The 21,725-nt window shown below is 41.9% G+C and overlaps 1 protein-coding gene across 3 annotated transcripts in view; it reads right to left on the bottom strand.

The window, feature by feature from the left end:
* Positions 1-21,725, bottom strand: part of LOC107321056 (septin-2) — a 30,251-nt gene continuing 8,526 nt past the window's right edge. For 2 of the 3 annotated variants that reach the window (XM_085555471.1, XM_015877568.3), the window contains 7 exons: positions 21,219-21,336; positions 18,344-18,445; positions 17,319-17,464; positions 16,252-16,335; positions 15,262-15,319; positions 6,516-6,609; positions 1-785 (listed from right to left, as the gene is read on the bottom strand). In XM_085555471.1, coding sequence (XP_085411597.1) covers positions 6,541-6,609; positions 15,262-15,319; positions 16,252-16,335; positions 17,319-17,464; positions 18,344-18,445; positions 21,219-21,336 — 577 coding nt within the window. In that variant the 3' untranslated portion in view covers positions 1-785; positions 6,516-6,540. The remainder of the gene's footprint in view (positions 786-6,515; positions 6,610-15,261; positions 15,320-16,251; positions 16,336-17,318; positions 17,465-18,343; positions 18,446-21,218; positions 21,337-21,725) is intronic. The other variant, XM_085555472.1, reaches the window with a different exon arrangement.

Here is a 21,725-nt window from a genome sequence, read left to right as displayed (position 1 = left end):
TTTTTCCACATTGATACAATTTATTACAAAACCTCCATGAAAATTAGTGTTCTGGTATATAAAAGGTTTGGTACATGCCATCACACTGGGCTGGGAGCTGCTAGCACTGCGATAGTTATACCTGCAAGCAATACTGAGGCCTAAAGACAACTCCCCGGAGGCAGCCACAGGAGTTTCAGGCATGCGTAATGTTCATGGGATTTAAGGCACAATGATTTAAAAGATCAGCTTCTTTATGTCACCGGAGAATCGACAGTGTTCTGTATGTGTTCTCATACATCATACAGATACAAACCACCTTGATGAAGCTTGAAAAAGAACTGAAGCACAGAAAGTTATGAAAAACGGATACTATATAGAAGGGTTTAAAACAGCAGTAGGAAGTTATGATACCGTGCAAACACAGTCACTGCCAGCAGGCCACAGGCTCTTAGCACTAATCACAACACGGTTCAGAACAATCTAGCAGACACACGATAAACTCCTTGTCCCAGCACAAGGCCTACTCCAAACAGCATGCGGCTCCATTTCTGTACCAAAGGCATAGGGAGGAGAATAAAAACACACTTATAAGTATGAAGACAGTGTTACCAAAAGAATCAAAAAAGATACAGGATAACTTGATTAACATCGAATATATAAAACAAGCAGTTTTACAACATGATCTTCAGACTCTGTGTCTGTTTTAACGCAGGTCTTGATCTGCAGAATCCGGCTTTCGCACGTAACGTTACCACTTGGTCAAAGACAAGAGAGCACCCGTCCACTTAGAGAAGTGTACGCTGCTGCAAACAGAAGTGGAAAACAAACAGCATTAGAAAAGACAAATTCTCAGCACTACTGGTGTGGTTTTGGTATCCTGATCCTGATCCCCTCCTAGCAAAGCAGCATAAGCCAGGGAACGGAGCACTTCAGCTTCCCCCTCACAAGGACCTGCTCTACCTCGGCTGAGTTAGATGATGACAGCGGCGATTTCTCGATGCAGTTTGGCCACAGATACTTGTCACAAACATCTCATAAGAGCACATACATGAGAATCTATTTTTCGGTGCATACTTTCTTAAGTACCCGCACTGCCTTTCGCCTGCAAGCATGCAAGAACTGTGCTGCAGCTCAGCTCAACACTTCTGCACATGGAAAGCAACCTCCGTCAGCCTGTGATGTGCAGCATTACTTCTGACGCTAAGAACTGCGTGTAAGATCACTTACCATCTAAACAGGGCTAAAATAAGCAGCCAGCTTGACATTATGCACAAACAGAACATTATGCTCTTGTGACACTGCTTAGGAAAAAAAGAAAAGCAAATGGATTTAAAGAAGGAACACTGACCTATCACTTCAAGAATGACTCCCAGTTTTGCATGTCTCAGTAGTTACTTGCCAACTGAACAAAGCACAATTCCAGCTTTCCCTGAAAATCAGGTCCTGCTTCCAACAGCTGTGACAGATTTGGAACTTGGGAGGCACCTCCAGCTCCAAAGGAACTCTTTCCCAAGTGGGAAAAGTAGCTCAGCCCAAGCACCCAGCTGGAGGGCAACAAAGGGATGTGCAGTGCAGCACAACACCAATGCAGGCAGCACCTGCAGAACACAGCTGGGTGAGCGACAGCTGACACGTGGGGTCCTTCACTCTTTGTACTGAACAGAACCCTCACACTGCCAGCAGCGGGGCCACCACCTCACATGACCCAGCCCAACAAGCAGCTGTATGGTGTTAAAGCTGGAGATCACCCACTGCTAACCACCTTTAATATTCAAAGGCAAAAATCAACTTCATGTGCTACACTGTTATTTCAAATATGGAAGAGAAACTATTTTCCTGCCATTGCCTGCATAGCTCTGAACTGTTACAAGACACATCAAAAAGAGATGGTAACCAGGGTCTCAGTCACAGACAGACTAAAGCTTCCAATACAAACCAAGGCTCTGGTTATAAGCAACAGCGTGCACTGATGTTAGCAGCACCAGCAGCATGGTATCCATCTGTTACGTTCACAAAACAGAACTGAGCACAGTGTCTCAGGCATTTCCAGTGTGGATCTGTTTCACTGTTTTCTCCCTTGTCTCCTCCTGAGACAGTATTTTATGACACATGAGGTTAATATTGCTCTATACAGATTTTTGTATCCATTTTTATACACTAATGTGTGAGACTCCCCCATACTTTCCGAGTGTGTTTGCATTAAAAGCCTCCATCTGCAGCAACAATTCTCACCATTATTTAATAGACAACACAGTTCTGCAGTGCACTGCTGATGTGCTCAGTGAGGACCCCAGCGAGCAACACACACACATCCAGACCACCAAGAATCCTGCACTGGAAAGGCTCAGGAAGGAATGGGTTTGCCTCCCCTCAGCTGCTTCCCAGAACACACATCAAGGTGCTGTGCATTGCACTGATCTGCCTCTATAGCTCTGAATTCCCAAGGAGAAAAATGCATTTTATAGCACTTACATTTTCTTACTAACCTAAATGATCTTCCTTCAAATAGCACCCATTTGGTGTTTCATGTAGCTACACTTCACAATCGTTAACAAGAACTTGGAGAGGCTGAGTGTCCCCACAAGGCTTTGCTCCATAGCTAATTCCCAGAACATTTGCAAACTTTGTCCCAACTCCTGAAAGAACAGATCTGTCAGTACTGGGTAACGTCAGTGCCCTGTTGTTCACTAGCTCTGACTCGTGCCCTTACAACCCCAATATCTGGGGTTACAGCTGAACTTCAGCCATTCTCTGTCGGCTGCTGTGCTGCAGGTTTGTTCCATTTCCTCTTGCTGCTCCGTGGCAGCACCTTATATTTTCCCATCATAAACGTCACCAGCCAACTACACACAGCTCCAGAACGGGCTTTTGAACTGCTTTCCAACATTTACCAGTCCATTACATGTGCTAATAGGCTTAATGTCCATTGAGTCATATATACATAAACACATACCAGGCTCCAAGCTCCAGAATGATTACAAATGTTCCTCTGAAAATGTTTGTTCAGTAAAAAGCTGCCTCAAGCATTTAGGGGCCCAGCACAGTAACACGCCATGCTTTGGCACAGCCCTGAGAGGTCTGAATGCCCCATTAATGCCTATGGAACTCCATCAGTAAACACCTCCCTTCACCTTCTGCATCCAGTCCACCTAATGGCCATCTCAGATGCTGCAGTGTTTCTGTTTCTCAGTGCCAAAGGTGGAAATATTTAAATTGTATCATTCCTGGGAAATCCAGCCTCTCTGAGGCAGGAACACAAAGGTGCCACTGTGCACATTGACAGGAACTGAACATGTCACTGTAGCCACTGCATGGTAGACTTTATCTTTCCCAAGGCATCTACACGTTACCAAAAAGCAAATCAATGTCTTTCAATGTTTTGAAGGTTACCACTGTAAGTCCCAACGTTTTTCCTACTGGGAAGAGTTGAGCAACCGATTTCCTGTTAAAGGCACAAACGGGACATGGAGACAGCCAAGGCCACAATCCAAGCACAACATCATCTCATGCTCCTGGACTGCAAGGAGATGGCTGCTCTTACTAACTGAGAGCAGACGGGACTAATAGGAGATATTATTTTTTAGATGTTATTTTCAGATGAACAAGTTCATATGAAAGCTTTATTGTTCTCTGTGTGGAGGATTAAGTCACACCATGATTGTCTGAAGTGTGCCCTGTTACAGCTGAGGGCAGGTGGGCACCCGCTGTGAGCAGGAGGACGCCAGTCACCGGGCAGCTCCTATGGACCCAGTCAACATTTTTCTGTACAACTTCAATTTCCTATGGAGCCACATAGATTCAGCACTACAGCTGTACAGCAGCAAGGAAAAACTAGTTATATGAAAGTCTACTCTCTAAGGGAAATCAGGATTTGTGCTAGCCCATCAATGCAGGGTTTGTTGAACAACTCCAAAACAAAGACAGCTGAAAGGAGCTGGAGAATGACAGCACTCTTCTAATGCAGTTTCTAGCTGGAGAAACAGCCACCGGCAGTGCCAGGCGGTTGTTCCAAACACTACAAGTTTGCCAAAGCTTCGCATTCTCAGGGCTTTCAATTTCAGCTGCCAAAAACGACACCATGATCTTTGCTTCCACCAATGCCATTTCTCATCAGATCCATTCGCCATCCAGCAGCATCATTTCAGAAGGCTGGTTGCTATGGCGATGCTTTGTGTTTTTCTGTTAAATTGTGTCAGTTCACTGGTAGAAGAAACAGCCTGTTTGGTGCCTGTATCAAAAATCAGAACAGCGTCAGTCAGCTCCGAAAGCTTTAATGCTGATGGAAATCGTGAGCGCACTAAAAGAGCTGATATGCTATAGATACCCCAAATGCCTTTCTTCCCTCCATGCATTTCTGTAACCAAAACTACGTTTCCACTTGGCTGTTAATTTTCCACAGACTGACTGCTGTTACTGTGTCCCCATTTGACCCTGAAGCTACACGTAAGATAGAGAATTCAGACTTGTAAAAACAAGAGAAAAACAGATTGCAAAGAGCGATACTTTCAGAAGCAGAAAGGAAAGAAGAAAGCCCCACCACCAAACATTTCACTTGAAAAAATAATTGCTTCAGAAGCCAGTGAACATGCTGGCAGAGTTACAAAGGCTGATTCCAACAGGCTGTAAGTATTTACACTGGAATCAACAAATAATACTATATCAGTTTTAGTTTCTGGTAACTTGGCCCCACTCTCCCCTGCTTTCTCTGAGCCTTAATTTGAGCTGCCAGTGATAAGCAATAAGCCCCTACCAATTTACAGCAATCCTGCATCCTGAAAATCAAAAAGGAAACAATACATGAAACTTAAACTCACTCTGAAGTCTTTATTAAGCTTCACATGGACTTGTAAGACCAGTGCAACAGAAGTTAAGGAAGACGTGGCTCCTGCTTGTTCTAACCTCACCCTGGCGCACAGCTGTGCCCTCACTGCCTGCTACAAACACCTCTGTGCACACAGTCTGCACATTATTTGTTAAGCACACTGTCTTTGTAAAAATCTCTGCCTATGTCACCTCCCTGTGCTCCACATTAGCCCCAAAAGCAAAGGAAAATGTTTGCAGTAAACTCTCCCTTCACTCTTTCCCAAAGTCTTCAAAGATGCTCTTAATTCAGAGCATGCTACATTGGGTATTGCCAGAAGCTGTGAAACGCACAGAACCTGGTGCACTGCTGGCTATCTGTACCATGAATGCTGCATCCTATCAGTGCTCAGATGCTGACCTCACAGACACCCTGCACTCTGCAAGTGACAATTACAGACAAATCAATTAGATTTAGGGACTTTTTTTTTTACTTACCAAGCACCAGTTTAAGGGATGCTGTGTGATTAAGCATGATTTGCAAGCTGCAGAAAGAACAGCACTACCTTGCAACAAGGAATAATTCATACTATGTGAGGTTTCCCCTATCAAACAGCTATTTTGACAAGAGGCCAGAGTCCGGCCATGTGATAGAGTCAGCATGAAACCTTGGGACCTTCACTTTAGGCTAAAGAATTTAACAGGCTGAATAATTACCAGCTCCTGCCTGAGGAAATGAGAGCTTTCTGCCAGGCCCTGCTATCACATATGCTGCATGGTTAGCCACAAATTAACCTCAGTGTTTAGATTTCCAGCTCAGGGAATACGTATCTCAGTATGGAGGTTGGAAGACAAGATGTGAAGATTTCTCTACCTGCAAGACTTGGAACTGTACCATGAAACCTGAGCTTGAACTGCTGCTTTCCCTTAACTACTTCACCCAAAGATTACAGTGCACGTAACAGTAAAACCACCGAATTCTCCTTAAACAGGAGCCCAGTGAGTAAAGTTTATTTCTTAGGAGATTGTTTTTTTAAATATATAAACAGGAAGACTGAGAGTTCAAATAAAGGCAACAAAAATCTCCTTATTTTAGGCTTGGAATGTTGGCAGCTGCCACAAGGTCATGAGGGATAATATAATCCATTTTATTCAAGCTTTACATTCCAGGAGACCAGCAATCAAAACTGGAGTATTAAACTGCAGCATTAAGCAACAAGACTCCTCACATCCTTCTGGTTTTTAATCTTGCATTAAATATATATTATATATGTGCCAAAGAACTGGAAAAAGAACTGCGTATTTCTGAAGACAGGGAGAATATCTGCTATAGGAACCATTGTTCCTTCCCTCATTCTGATCCCACCAATAGATCATATCTAACATCAAGTATTCAGTACACTTCACCAGTTTGTCTAAAATTTCATTTGGTTTAAATTCAGAGGCCTACACACCCCCAAAAACTGTACTTATGTTTATATAGAGACAAACTAATTTTCTGAACAGCTTTTTGCTTGCAAAACCAACGTCAGATGATCCAAAAATAAGGCACTAAGCATTTGCAAATCTTAAAGACAGATGGGAAAGTAGTGTTTGCATCATTTTTCTTAACGTACCAGAACAGCACTGTGTTTTACTACAAGTACTGTAAAGGCATGTCCTAAGTGCAGAACTGGCAACAGTCACTTTGAGAGCCTGATGTAAGAGGAATAAACAAGTCAGAAAAGTCATACCTGATGTACCCAGCTATTAAGTATCTTAGTCATCTCCAGGCTTCATCCTCATCTGGGCTTGCATCTGTGCAATCATCTCCTGCATGCGGCGCAGCTGGAAGAGAAACACTTACATGTTTAGGACCATCTCTCAGCTTCAACACAAAAAGTCCAAAATCCAGGAAACTCACAATGTTTTCTTCCATGGCAGAAAGCAGATCCTATTTTGCCTCCTTATAAACCAGACACGTTTAACTCATTCACAGAATACAGAAAAACTGCACTTTTCCCAACCCAGATTCTTTAAAGCATTGCATACAGCTTTCCCAAGAGACAAGTAAGGATGCTTACAACGAGATTCAATTAATAAAACACAAATCTTTTGAAGCAAGCTATGTTTGCAGATCAGAGAATTAACATCTACTTTACGATAAAGAAAAAACATTCTAGTTAGAGAATGACTGATTTATTTTCTGGAGGGAAAAAAAGAACAAAACTCTTCAACTGAAAACATACTGCTGAGTTTCAACAATTATGTTGTATCTTCCTCTGTATTAGCCACTAAGACACTACTGACTTTATTACATTCAACCTCAAAGAGTTGGCACTGAATGCTTGAGCACATGCATGTAGAGCATTCAGTGCTGTGCTGCTCCCTGCCTAGAACTGGCAGAGAGCAGCTACAAGTGCCTGTGTCACTTTCCCTTGCCTAACTTCAAATACAGATCTGGGAGAGTAAGAAACAGAAGTGCATGCACTGCAGTGCAGCCAGAGGCAGCAGAGCTGGCCTAAAATTAGCTGCCTTATATACTGGGACACATCTCTTGCTGCAGCAGAACAATGCTCAGCAAAGGCTAATTCAGGCTCCTGTGTCTGCAACGTAGATACACTCTAACAAAAGTGCTCAGAGGGGATCACAGAGCTTCTAACAGCTCTCCCAGGACAGGACAGAAACCACAGATGAACAGCTCTGCTTTACCGAGAGGATTTCATCCCAAACACTTTGCCCACAATGCAGACGAGTACTTCACCTGAATAAACAGGGTTCTCAGCAGCCAAAAAGAAGTGATATTAAATATAAATGTATGTCTAAATCTGAGGAACTTCATTTGTTTTCATGTAATCACAGACTTAACGTTTTCCTGGAAATATTCCCTCTTCAAACTTTTAAGAATTTTGTTATGAAACATTTTCAGAGTAAGAAAAAAAAAAAAAGTATTGCACAACACTACAAACCGTCCTGAGTCCACCTACACCACAATGTCAGAACCATGTGAAGTGCAGCACATTCACGGTAAGGAATGTGGTCATCTTTATTCTTATTTTCACTCCAGCTCAGAAAAATGGATCATTCATCACTTGAAGGCGACCAAAAAGCACCAAACTGAGCAACACATCCAAGATGACAAATTAGCAATTCCACATTGTGAACCAGGGACCACATGCTTCAGCATACTAAAAATCATTTTAAAGTGATGCTCTGATAACGATGCTCCTGGCACTAACCCAGGCGCTCATTCCTTCCAAGGTTATATAAACCTTACAGAGCTGTAAATAGAACAAGCACCGTTACTGATGGGAATGCAAAGCAGGAGGGGAAATGGATATTTGTTTTCCCTGAAAGGCTGTGGAATGCAAGCCCATTTCCTCTGTGCTTCTCTCCTCCCCAGATTTTTCCCAGTCTGAACCATAGGGATCATATGGAGATGAAGGGATTTCATACCAGCTTATCTACAGAAGATTCAGCAAAGCTCCTTGATCTCTTAGGGACAATAGAAGGCAGAACATAAAAATCTGTTTGTTTTTTCAAGTTCTAACCTAATCCTCTGCAACTTCAGCAGCAGTTATTCAGAGATGATGAGTCCCAGAGGGAACTTTCACAGACCATCTGTCATGAAATTCAAGACTTCACCTATTTAACCGTAATACATAAAAGCTACATTACATCCATACATATAAATATTATATATAGGTCCACACAGAGTCAGAATAGATCAGTCTACCATGAGGAGCTTACCATACCAACAGCTTCCAACAACAACAGTTACAGCAGAATGTTTTCAGGTGTAAAACTGAAGACAAATAGTTCTAGAACACCTAAATTTCTACCTAACTCCTAGGGCAGAAATACACATAATTGGTTGTATTTTTACTGTTATTACTTTAATATCTTACTACTAATCACTGCAGAGAGAGAGAGAGAGAGAGAGAGACCTTTTAAGTCATGCATTCCTCCATTTACAAACTTGAATCAAAGTTGAAATGGATAAAATAAGAATAAACAGAAAAAGCCACTGCCTGCCAACTGGCAGAAAGCACTTCCACCATGCAAGAAGTCAGAAGTACTGGCAGTGAACTACTTACATTGCAATACTAGGCTGATAATCTCCAAATCTTAAGAATTTTAGCATAAAAATCTCAGGATGAAAGGTTTAGCAATAATTTGAAAGCAGAGTAAGAAAACAAAGACTGAAAAGTTGAGTGGTGTTTAAGAAAATTTATAGATTTTGCTGCAAGTCAGAAGTAAGATAAAGAGACCCACACAAATTATATCACAGGATTTTTAAGACTCTGTAACCTTTTCTACCCTCCAGGCACAAGACATGGATAAATTTACTGCTAACCCATGCCCATCTGGAATGACATCTGAAGAGTGAGCAAAGCCTCAAAATGGTGGTAAGGTAACACTTTGCTATAGAAAGGGAAAGGGGAACTTCACAGAAACCAAGACAAAGGGTAACTGTACATTTAAAAGTGCAGGGAAAGGGGGAATTGCAGACACTTAGTCAAAATAAAGCCAGAGAAGAGGGCAATAAAGATAAGAAGAAACTGTCCGGAGACCTCTGACAAGAAGGATTAGATCCCCCCCCGGGCAAGATGATGCCGACATGGGAGAACAATAACAGCAGATAACACCAAGAAGAAAACAGAAGAAGAATTTCACCCCAAAACATCGGCAAGAGTCGCGGGGAATGGGGTCAGGGGGAATGAGGGAATGGGGTCGCGGGGAACGGGGCCATAGGGAATGTAATGAATATGTAATCAAACTGAGGAGGAGACTATTGATTATGTATTAGCTTAACCTATATCTGTAACACACTTTTCTCTTTACGGTGTGCAAGTTTGGAGGAGCTATCCCCCTTGCACCCGGCGCTGCGCAACGCTGGAATAAACATACCTGCTTTATAACCCATCTCTGGATTATAGAGTTTGATTCCGCAAGTCAATTTGGCACCCCAGATGGGACCCTCTCTGTTCGGCTGCAGGACCAGCTGAGAAGGGGGACGCCTTTGGCGCGCCCCGAGATTTCTCGGAAGGACTCCCCTCCCTCATCTGATCACTGCAGGAGCAGACAAGAACCATCTATCGGCGGACCAGGTATGTGAAATGGGGGACCCGTAAGTCGTGAGGAGACGTCCTACGCAGGGCACAGTGGAGTCGGCGTGCTCCCCCCCAGGGATGTGAGCTCACGGGTTAGGTTAGGTTGCCGGCTGGGTTAGGACTCCCTAGGGAGTGCCTACAAAGGGGCCAGTAAGTCGTACGCATGGTAAAAGGGCTATTGCTCACATTCAGGTGATTGCTAATTGGGCAGAGCTTGTCTGCTTTCTCTGGTACAGGGTGATTTGGGTAATCCTGGGATAATTGGTATCGTACAGCGCTGTTTATATAGGTGACCTAAGTCAACAACTAGCACCGGTGTTCTTAACATCTTTGGTTAAGCTTAACAAATGATATAATGTAATTGTGCTTGAATTGTCGTGTGAGTGTGGTGTGAGTGAGACGCAGCACAGCTGCGGGGCGAGTGCGGAGTCCCGACCCGCGGTTCCGTCCTCCCGCGAGGGAAACGGCCGGGGACGGACGAAGCGAAAGTTGTCTCCAATACTTGTTTGTCTTTGTTTTAATACATGTTTATTTTGTATTATTAATTACTGGTTGTTGTAAAGTATGTGGTCATAAGTCATAACAATGCTGTTGTGTCAGAAGTGGTTTTACTTATAAAAGAATACGGTGGTTTATATTAAGTTACGATGGGAAAATCACAGAGCAAAGAGGTCCCTGCGCGCTCACCCCTGGGGTGTATACTGGCACATTGGCGAGATATCGCTGGGGAACCAGGAGGAACCCTGAGCCGAAAAAAAAAAAAAAAAAAAAAATCCTGATTAAATATTGTAATCAGTGGTGGTTGATGTATAAGCTAGAGGACAGGGACAATGAACATATAGAGGGATGTCTGTATGGAATGAGTATCAAGCCATTTATGTGATACTGTGTTCTGCCTGCGAAGAGGTGTAAGGGAGGTGGGTCAGTCAGTGCTGGCTCTGTGGCGAGAGGTTTATAACTGAACGATATGGATTGCTAAGGGAAAGTTATAAGGTAGAAAGGGTGTTTATGGAAACTGAAGAACTGTGTTGCTTGATTTGTGGGTTTTGAAGGGAATGGGACAAACTGTTTTGCTGGTATAAGAAAGTGTAGTTGTTAATGGCATACGGAAGTATAGTTGAGGGTATGTGGAAGTGTAACTGAGGGTACAAATAGTGGAATAGTGTACAGAGGAAAAAGGGTTAAAGAGAAAGTGAGTTTATCTGTGCTGGCATGAGAACAACCCCCCCGCACCGTTCCCCTGCAATCAGAACTCTCAGAGTGGGAGAGGGAGCCAGGGTCAGAGACTGCTGCTGTAAAGTGCAAAGGGGGAGGTGGAGAGGACAGGGCATTGGAAGTGAGAATAGCCTTCATGTGCAGAGATGTGGGAAATCTGAAATCTGGGCAGCACTGGAAGGCTCTGGAGAGGAGGTGAAATGTAATGATTAGAGTTTGGAAAGCGAAAAAGTTTGGGAAGGACACAGGTTGAGGAAGGCAAAGATAAAAACAGGGATGTCAGGTCTGAAGAGAGGAGTACAATAAGAAGAAAACAAACAAACAACAACAACAACAGAAAACAAAACAAACACCTGATTGAGAATCAGAGATGTTCAGGAAATTGAGAATAATAACAGCTGTTACTGTTGTGGTGCTAGAGTTGGGCCATAGGACCCAGAGATCCCCCACGAGGAAAGGGGGGGGAGGGAGGCTTGAAGAGCCCAGGGAGGGCTCTGCCCCGCTGGAATGAAAGCAGTGTGCAAATGCAGTGGGACACTGGTAGAGAAATCCGACCAAGCTGAGTGAGAAGGAATTGCCTCTGATTGCAGAACTGAACAATGAGAACTTGGGAAGTTAACCCTAGCAGATACACCGATGAAACTGCAGCTAAGGAAGCAGGATAAAGTAGTTCATTTTCTGATGGATATGGGAGCTTCTTACTACCCATAGATGGTTTTGTAACATTAGTAGGTGCTACTGCCCAACAAGAAAAGGCTTACTTTTGGAATTAATTAAATATAAGCTAAGAAAACAAGTAGGAATACAGAAATTCTTGTACCTGTCAGGTTACCCTGGCAAGAAATTTAATAAAACTGGAGCTAAGGGTCAAACAATATTGGCTGATTAAGAATTGTAAGTCTGACTATTAACACAAACTGGGAAAAACAATGTTATACTCCCAGGAGCCACAGCAATCTCAATTAAGACACACTTAGGGGTGTGGGCATCAGGGCCAAAAATTAAGCCCTAAATACAAGTTAAAAGCAAGAGCTCACCCACTCAGGGTAAAGTGGTGCCCTTTGAGGATATGTGACTGTAGAAGGACAAAAGAAATAATAGATAATTTTTTGAGTTTAAATTACTAATTGAATGGGAATCCAAGTACAAAACTCCAATTTTGCCAATTTGCTAAATTTTCGGATAGCAAGTGCTTTAGTTTGGTAGAAGACATGAGGACAAGTAATGGAATTGTTGAATGGATACACTCAGTGATGGAAAATCCATGCACTTTATCAACCAAGTTAAGGAATGAATAGGTGGAGTTTACCTTCTGGATTTGAGGGATGTCTCTTCTGCCTGGTTTGGCTAAAGGAAGCCTAAGGTTATTTGCCTTTGAATAGGAAAACCCTAATAGAGGGAGAAGAGACTCAGTTAACCTGGACAGTGTTACCCAGGGTTGTGAGAATAGCTTAATGATCTTTGAGAACTGGTCAACTCATGAGCCTGAGACCTGGGATCCTCCATCCTAGGGTGGAACTTTACTGGAGCATGTGGATGCCACAGCAACAAAAGGACTGTGTACAATAGACTGAGAGTTTGCTGAGTTTCTTGGTTTACAGAAAGCACAAATAACTCAGAAATTACAGCTGGACTTTGGACCTTAAGGACTGCCAAGAAAGAAGCCATCTGCTAAGCCCCTGAGCTGCAAACTGTCAAGGAACTCCATACGTTCCCAGGAATGACAGGAGGATGCTGACCATGGATACACAGCTACGGACTGATGGTAAACCTCAAACAGCTTGAAGTGAGTAAGGGATGGTGCCTGAGGGCAGTGGCTGCACTGGTGCTCAATATTCAAGAAGCCTATAAATCTACACTGGGCCAAAGGACACCAGTTTTAATATCTCATACAGTGTTTACTATATTGGAGGCAAAAGGGGGACATTAGTTCATTGGCTCTCACCCCAAAGATTCCTGAAATACCAGGCCATCCTGGTAGAGCAAGGTGATGTAGAAATAATTGTGATTAATATTGTCAACCCAGTATCTTTCCTTAGCGGAACTCCCGGAGAACCACTATTACATGACTGCTTTGAATCAACTGAAGCTGCACATTCCAGCCGGTCAGTCGAACCTGAAGGACGAACCCTTAGAAGATGCAGAAGACACCTGGTTTACCAGCAACTGCAGTTTTATGAGACAAGGAGACTGTAAGGCAGGACATGCAGTAACTGCTACTGACCAGGTAATCGAAGCACAACCACCAGCTGTGGGGACTTCCCCTCAGAAGGCTGAAATAACTGCCTTGACAAGAGCTTTAATCATATGGACAGATGCTAAATATGTGCCACACGCTCATAGTACCATCTGAAAAGAGCAAGGATTGCTCACACACAAGAAAAACAGCCTGATTTAAATCTACCAATGGTTATTATATGTTGTAAAAGACATCAGAAATGTAACACTGTACAGGAAACAGAAAATAAGATGATAGATCAGGTGGCAGAACAGGCAGTTGAAGAGGGCTTCAATTCCAGACGGTAAACTTAAAATCTCCGAAGCCAAGTCAAAACCTGTAAAATATTCTAAAGAGAACAGGAGTCCAATTAATGATTTAGAAAGGAAGAGAGCAAGCTGACAGATGTGTGCATGCCCAAATGGACACATTATTATGCCCTTTAGTATTTTATGGAAATTGGTTATAAGGGAAGATAAGAGAATATATTGAGCAAACCAACACTACAAAGTACAGTCCCAGTACCAGGAACAGGGCACAAGTGTGGGCTTCATGGGAGAGGGCCTTCCAGGGCAACAACGGCAAATTGAGTTCACAGAACTCCCAAGAAAAGGGGGGTACCACTGTATGAAAATTTCTGTAACCTTAGAAACAATTGAGGATGCTGCTGCAGATGCTTGATGGACAATCCAAAAAGAGATATCCTGTTTATCCAAAGATGCATTGCAACATGGAGTAGGCAGGGATAACACCGATTGGGGAATAGTTTTCTCTGGATCATGGGATAAACTTACTAGTTGCCAAATTTAGGATGACTAAAACAGCTTTTCTTAGCCTGCATCACCTTGCTACTCTTGGTGTGTTTTACTTGTGTTGTTATAAGATGTCTTTTGTGTCTGTACCAAGGTACTGGAAGGGAATACGAGGTTTGGAAGAGACATGAGCTGAGACAAAAGGTAGAGAGCGGAGCCTATTTTGAGACCCATTAAGAATCTAGCAGGTAAAAGCCTGCTAGATTAAAGAAAAGGGGGGAATTGAAGAGTGAGCAAAGCCTCAAAATGGTGGTAAGGTAACACTTTGCTATAGAAAGGGAAAGGGGAACTTCACAGAAACCAAGACAAAGGGTAACTGTACATTTAAAAGTGCAGGGAAAGGGGGAATTGCAGACACTTAGTCAAAATAAAGCCAGAGAAGAGGGCAATAAAGATAAGAAGAAACTGTCCGGAGACCTCTGACAAGAAGGATTAGATCCCCCCCCGGGCAAGATGATGCCGACATGGGAGAACAATAACAGCAGATAACACCAAGAAGAAAACAGAAGAAGAATTTCACCCCAAAACATCGGCAAGAGTCGCGGGGAATGGGGTCAGGGGGAATGAGGGAATGGGGTCGCGGGGAACGGGGCCATAGGGAATGTAATGAATATGTAATCAAACTGAGGAGGAGACTATTGATTATGTATTAGCTTAACCTATATCTGTAACACACTTTTCTCTTTACGGTGTGCAAGTTTGGAGGAGCTATCCCCCTTGCACCCGGCGCTGCGCAACGCTGGAATAAACATACCTGCTTTATAACCCATCTCTGGATTATAGAGTTTGATTCCGCAAGTCACATCGGTCTACCAGTCTATTCCAACGTATGTTTAAAACAGCACACGTAGGTAACAGACACAAAGAGGCTTTGGTACATAACAGGAAATATAAATTCTGTTTATGGAGGTGAGACATATTCCGCCTTTACAACCAAAAGTCCCCATGTACAACCTACTATCCACAGCATACAAATAAATACACTTTGCACAGGCACCTTGTATGCAGGTTGACATACAATACATTACATCTTGTTTCTCACTACTCCCGTCTTACACTCTGTCTGCAGCAGCTGATGCAGAACCCTGGAAGTGGAGCATGGCAGGTATGTTTAAAGAGCAATAGCTGTAGAAGCTCTTACCTCAGCCTCCTTCTGCTGAAGGATTCTATCCTTGTCTACAACTTCTTCTTCAACAGGTCTGTTGAACAACAGAACACACTGATGATATAAGATACTGAAAAAGTCTCCAAGAACAGCTTCAAGGCTCATATTTCAGCTACTGTAACAACACAAGTCTGCATGCTTTCTCATAGTGGAAATGGAGACATTTTTAAACACATTTGTGTTGTTTCTGTAAAATGTCATCTTCTACTCGTCCCTAGGCCCTGGTTATCCTCTCTCTCTAAGTTTCCTCCTCTGTTTTTCTCAATGTGTAATTTCTTCATTGCTACAAGGATCTTTTTGCTGCAAGATTCTCTCTACCACCCACCCATGGTACAAAATCATCCATGAAAGCAATTGTGGAATTGCTGCTTAAGCTATTTCTTCACCTGTTTAAGATCTAAACACTTAGATGAATACTTAGAGAACAAGATGGGGAGAAGAATGCTCTCAAGATAGATGCAGTTGTGGACTTAAATTTACCAACAGAAGCATTATAAGAAAAAAAGAAAAATAAATTACAAAAAAAAAGATTGCTTGGGCTAAACTTCTCTCTGCAGCTGTATATGAAGGAGCAGGAAAAAATCCAGCATGGCAGTCTTAATCTCATCAGCTTAATAGGTTGTGATCTATATAACCTATATAAACGTGCCCACTAGAGTTTGTTTTTTTTCCAGATAGATTTTATCCGATCATGTCTACACCCTGCTTCTTTATGCATCTTCCACTTAAAAGCACAGAGAAGATGGAATAGATATGCAGACAAGAACAACTGTCTGTTTATACAGCACTTCACAAGACCCATGTTTAACACATTGAGAAAAACATCTTACAAGTTTCATTTACTCCACATATTGAAATTTGATAAGGAATAACAAAGAACAAGGAATTACTTAAGAGAAATGTGTCAGGTCAGAAAAAAAAAGGAAGAGACTCACAAGCAGAGCCCAGAGACACACAAATACTTACTTGCCAGTTCTCTTCAGCCTCTCTGAACGGAAGTTCTCATAGTGCAAATCTTGGGTCACCTCCTGCAGGTCCTGCATGTGAGTGCTACAACATACAAAGCGTTTCTGAGTGCTTTATCCTTTTTGTCAAAGGGAATATAAAAACTGAAGACAAAAACGTTCTTAATTTATATAATGGATGCACTCAGTAGAAGGACAATTTTCATAGACCACATCAGCCATAAAGCTCATCAGGACACTGCCTTCATGCTTGCTAGCCTTTAAATTTATAGTTTTGTACCCTCCCACCGATGATCTTAGAACACATACAGTGTGCTGTGCTGTTCACGCATTACTTTAAAGGAAATGTTTATATGAGTTTGCAGTGTTAGAACCTTGTGAAGATTCGCTCAAAAAGAGTTAATTCCTGAAGTGGTTTTTTTGTTTTTCGTTTTATTGTTGGTTTTTGTTTTTGTTTTTTTTACACTTAAAGGTCATTAACTACAATTTGGAACTGAAAGCTGGGTGGAGCTGCTTGGCTCAGGTAACAGCTGGCATTGCCTCGCAGCTTTCAATTGCCTGGAGAAAGAAATGCTGCTGGAAATGATGACCAGCAGAGGGCAATCCCTGCTCAGCAGAGATTGAAACCAAAAATGCACAACAGAATTCAACTTACAAGAGCAAGATGCATAAGAAATTACTTAAAGCCATCTACGCTGGCAGAATGTCCATATCAGCCTTTAGAATACTTGTCTTCATGGATTCACTAATTTCTTAAGCATCTAAAAGTCTCTCTGCCTCACTGCACTGTAAGAAAGCTTGAATTTATACATAACGACATAAAAACAGTTCATGTAAGATATAACTTATCAGATAACTTAAAATACAGAAAATATTTTCTTAAGTCAGAGCAGAGGATCACAGCAGTGAATAAAGGGATAAAGGTGGAGGCCAAAAAATAAAAAAAAAAGGTCAATCTACACTTCCTGAGTGCTACCATTGAATAAAGTCATCGCTGTGCATGTAATTCTCTGGTCATTCCATTGGAGTTACACTGCCAGGAGATGCAATGATTTTAGCATTACTCACACCAACATCGTGCGTAATTTAAGGAAATCATTGTGCTCTGGGTTCTCAACTTCAACCACTCCCCAGGGATACAGACGGCCTCGGATTTTCTTCCCTTTCACCTCAATAAGTTGATTGGATCCAATAACAGCAAAGGGAATGCTCGCCTAATTGAGACAGAGCAGAACAAGTTATTGCGTTGGCTTTTGGTTGGGTGAGTGGGTTGGTTTCTTCTTTTGGGGGATGGTTTGTGGGGATTTTTTTTTCTCTGCTCAGTTATTTTTTTCTTTTAAGGACAGCACAAAGGTATGGTAAGTAACAGACAGGAGACGGGGAAAAGAAATGTTGACAGAAATACTTTAATAAAATCCTCCTACTTTCCTTCCAGAAAACCAACAAATTCTATGCTGAACAGTGCAACCTCTCCTTGCTGAAATCCAGTTTTGTTAGGATTGGTTTGTCCTAGCAGAAGCTCAAAAGGAAATGACACTTTGCTTTAGGAACGTTTGACTGCTGGTGAAACAATTTGGGCATAATTCGTCATCTGACATAACATCATGCATGGAAAACAGCCAACAGAAACATGCTTCAGATACAGACTAAAGTAGCTGGAGACAGAATTTCAGATGTGTTCTTCGAGCATCTGTGGAAGTATCGGAGCACTAACAGGAAGTGATTTAATTAAAACCTTTATTACATACTCTAACAAGAGGAAAGTTGTTAATTAGAAGAGTAACCGTAATGCACATATTCTCTTTTCACTTGCATTTTAAAAGGTTTGTCAGGATGTCAGACAACAGACAGCAACCACAGTCCTTGGTGAACAGTTACTTACATTTAAAAAAGAAAAGTAAGTCACAATACAACATTTGGACCTCTGATGAAGCAAAGAATGGATTACAAAGGATTATAATTCAGAATCAACATTTTTTCCAAGAACAAAATTTGTATTTTCAATGCATACTATAAAGGAATTATTACCTTTAAGGATACAGTAGGCCTGAACACTGCAGCTAAAGAGTAAATTAAGAGAGAGTGGAACTTGCCTTTAAGACTCTAGTTTGTTCTTTGAATTCTTCATCTTCATCAGAATCTGCATCAGGGAGTTGGTAAATCCTAATGCCATGTTCAGAAATCTCATCTAGAACCTGAGAAGTTTAAAAGAGGAAGGAAAATAAATTCTTATTCCATTGCAGAGTTATCATTATCTTAATTATACAGCACATTTCTGTTCAGTGAGATAAAGATTCTAAACTCTTTCTGGATTTTAGCACAGCTTTTGTTACCCTGTTTCTCAGTACCCTTCAACAAATGGAACTCACTGCAGGGGTAAGCAACTGCTTCATTCTGGGCACGTGGCACTGTTCAGTCCGTTCAAACTGAAGGAAACTTTTCCATTGTCATCCTATTAAAAATATTTGTGTGGGAACAGCACCGTCAACATTTTCTTTCACCAAAGAAGAGCAGTAGTTTGAAGAGAATATTAGGAATGAATGCTGACATTCCACAGTAACTCTCTTCCAATGGTAGAGGATATCTGAGCAGAAAAACAGACAAACTGCAGCAACTCCTTACATGGGTATTCCCCAAGGGGCTGCAGCTGTGACCCACAGCCGCACAGGAGCAGCCGGCAGCACCGCCACAACCAACCTGCGGTGGTTTCTTTCCTTCTTTTTTAGGTAACCAGGAACACTCCTAGATGTCTATGTAAGCTCTTGTGCCATCACATGTCTGTAGGTGTTACAGCAAACAAGCACAATAACTTGATAGCACAATTAAAACTAGATTCCAGCTGCATGGGAGAGGTCTTAATGAATCTTCACGTTGGGTTCCTTCATCTTCTGTTGTGGTGGCAACCAATGGCTACGGTATAAATAAAAGTTGTCCAACTGGACCTTGACTATTAAGCAGCTGTTGGAAATAAAACAATCCCTCACACCATCAGACGAGAAGTGAACTGCAGCTATTCCCATGACAGTGCTTTCCTGGCAGGTATATAAACATCCCCCGCACTCGCACACGCGCCCAGAACAAAACAGGAGCCCACACCAAAGCAAAGAGAACTAATTTCTAAAGGAAAAAAAATATGGGAATAAGTGTCGCCAATAAGCTGTATTGACTGCACTGCATTTAAATCAAGAGATGTTATTCTTGCTTTGCAAAGTGGAAGATAACTGACTTATCACCAAACGATAAGAAAACATGGATAGGTGGGGCAGTGCTGCACTGTGATGCCTTTAAGTATCTGCATAAAACTAGAAAACACATTTAACGTGACTGAGATCTTAAAGATAAAACACAACTGAAACAATAACGGGAAAGCCAACAACAAGGGGTGCTAGAATAATATATTACAGCTGTTAAACCTAGTGCTTTCCTGAAAGGAAAAAGAATCGCAATAAAAACAAACTGTATTTCATGGTCCTAACAATGAAACAGCATTTTGCTTTTTCAAATCTCCATTTTATTGGCCTCAGAGGATTCTGTGTTCTTAAAGATTAGCCTTCCCATGGGAAATCAAAAATAAGTCCAAATATTAGTTCCCCTCTCATGAAGTCATTCTTTTGAGCAGGTTTCCTTAGCAGCCCTGCATGGCACAGCTTGTGAAACTGCCCTGCATTTCTTCCCACTCGAGAGGGACAGAAAATAACTTTGAATTCCAGAAAGACCAAACAGGAATTGCTCCAAGCTGTGTTTCCTTTGCAAGCACCACAAACTGGTTCTGCTGCTTTGGACTAAGCAGCAAAACAAAAACAGTTTACTTTACACTGACGGCCAAAAAAAAAGACTTCAATCTGCATCAGCAAAGGATTCTGATTCTTCCTCCTGATTAGAGGTTCCGTTAGCAGAGACGCTTTGAGTTAGAACAATATACAGCAGCCAGACTTTCAAAGCTTTGGAACCACATTATACATCTGACTTCGTATAAACTCACTTTGCTGAGTGACCTCTGCCAGCAGAACAAAAATAATGAAGGTTGCTTTCTACCTGTTTCCCTCAGACTACAGCACAAGGGCTGTTATTTCATTTTAGTCAGCCCATGTGTGAACTCTGCTCCGCATAAGCACGGACCGTTTTAACAACTAATCAGTAAAAACTAACTTTGCACTAAAACGGAAGGAGGTGGGCATGGATATCATAGAATACAGTCAAGAGAGGTTGCCTTTAAATTAATCTGTTCATCACAGCATGTAAATTGGGATTCGCCTCCATATTCCACAATAAACACGCATCGGAAGCCCTCAAATCAATCACAGAACTGTACTAACTCCAGTTTCTCATCAGGAAACACATTTGCCTGCATTACTGCCACTCTGCGACTAAAATCTTGCGCTAACAAAACACAAAAGCAAGAGTCAAACAATACATGCACTACACTGTGTTGGACTCTAAGAGAGACCAGTGAGCAGCAAATAAAAGCAGCATAGAAGACAGACAAGATAATGATTGCATGCACTGAAGTCTAATAAGAGTATGTTCCTCTTCATTTCACCTAAGAACTATTTAGTGAAAGGTAAATGCAGTTAGAACCCATTCCATGTTCAGTTATTTTAGGCATTTGAACATTCAGCATTCTGAGTGGGTGATGCTGTCAAATATTCCTCCAGTGCTCCACTTAAATGTCTGCTTCAATTCTTTCAGCATCATTCTGCTACCAAGCGCTGAACCAGAAAATAAGTACTTGTGAAAACTGAGCCTGAAACACGCTGCTGAAAGAGCAGACATAGTTTTATAAGCAGCAGCTCCGTGAACACTATTAGCATCGGAAGAAAATCTTTCACCAAGTCAGTATAACCACTGAGAAAAAGAAGCAATAAGGGCAGCATAAGCAGCCATATCTCTGCTATGTCACTTCCCTGAGGTGCTCTTTCCATCTACCCACAATACATTTCATTTCCCCATAGCAAACATTAGACCTACTCTTCTCTTCAGTCTCTCTCTCTCCTTCAGTGTCAGCGTGTCAGCCTTGGCGATCACAGGGACAATGTTGACCTTTCCATGAAGAGCCTTCATGAATTCTACATCTAATGGTTTCAGCCTGCCAACAAATGGACAGAAAATGAAACAAGCTCCAGTGAATTGTGTTTGTTCTAGCTTTGTACAAACCAAGTCATGTATTATAAATGATTTTTTCAAGTATCTACATCAACAGTATGTCCAGAATAAACTAAGTCAGAGCATCTGCTTATCAGCCCTGTTATCTAAAGACTGAATTGAAATTAAAACTGTCACTATGAAATACATGAAGTATTATAAGCTCTTAAGCTTCTAGGTGATAAAACAACATAACACTGATTGCTTCAAAACAATATTAATCACCAAGATGGAACAAAAGCAGAGGAGAACGTTAGTCTCCAAAGACCATTTAATTGCGTTGGCTAACTGACAGTAACTAAGACTTTTTTTCCTAGTTCAAGCAGTGAATAG

Source organism: Coturnix japonica, chromosome 9 (genome assembly GCF_054131305.1).
Source record: "Coturnix japonica strain WE chromosome 9, WE-NBRP24, whole genome shotgun sequence".
NCBI classification, from domain to species: domain Eukaryota; kingdom Metazoa; phylum Chordata; class Aves; order Galliformes; family Phasianidae; genus Coturnix; species Coturnix japonica.
The sequence above is the reverse complement of the archived record's forward strand: the minus strand, read 5'-3'. Positions and strand labels throughout refer to the sequence as shown.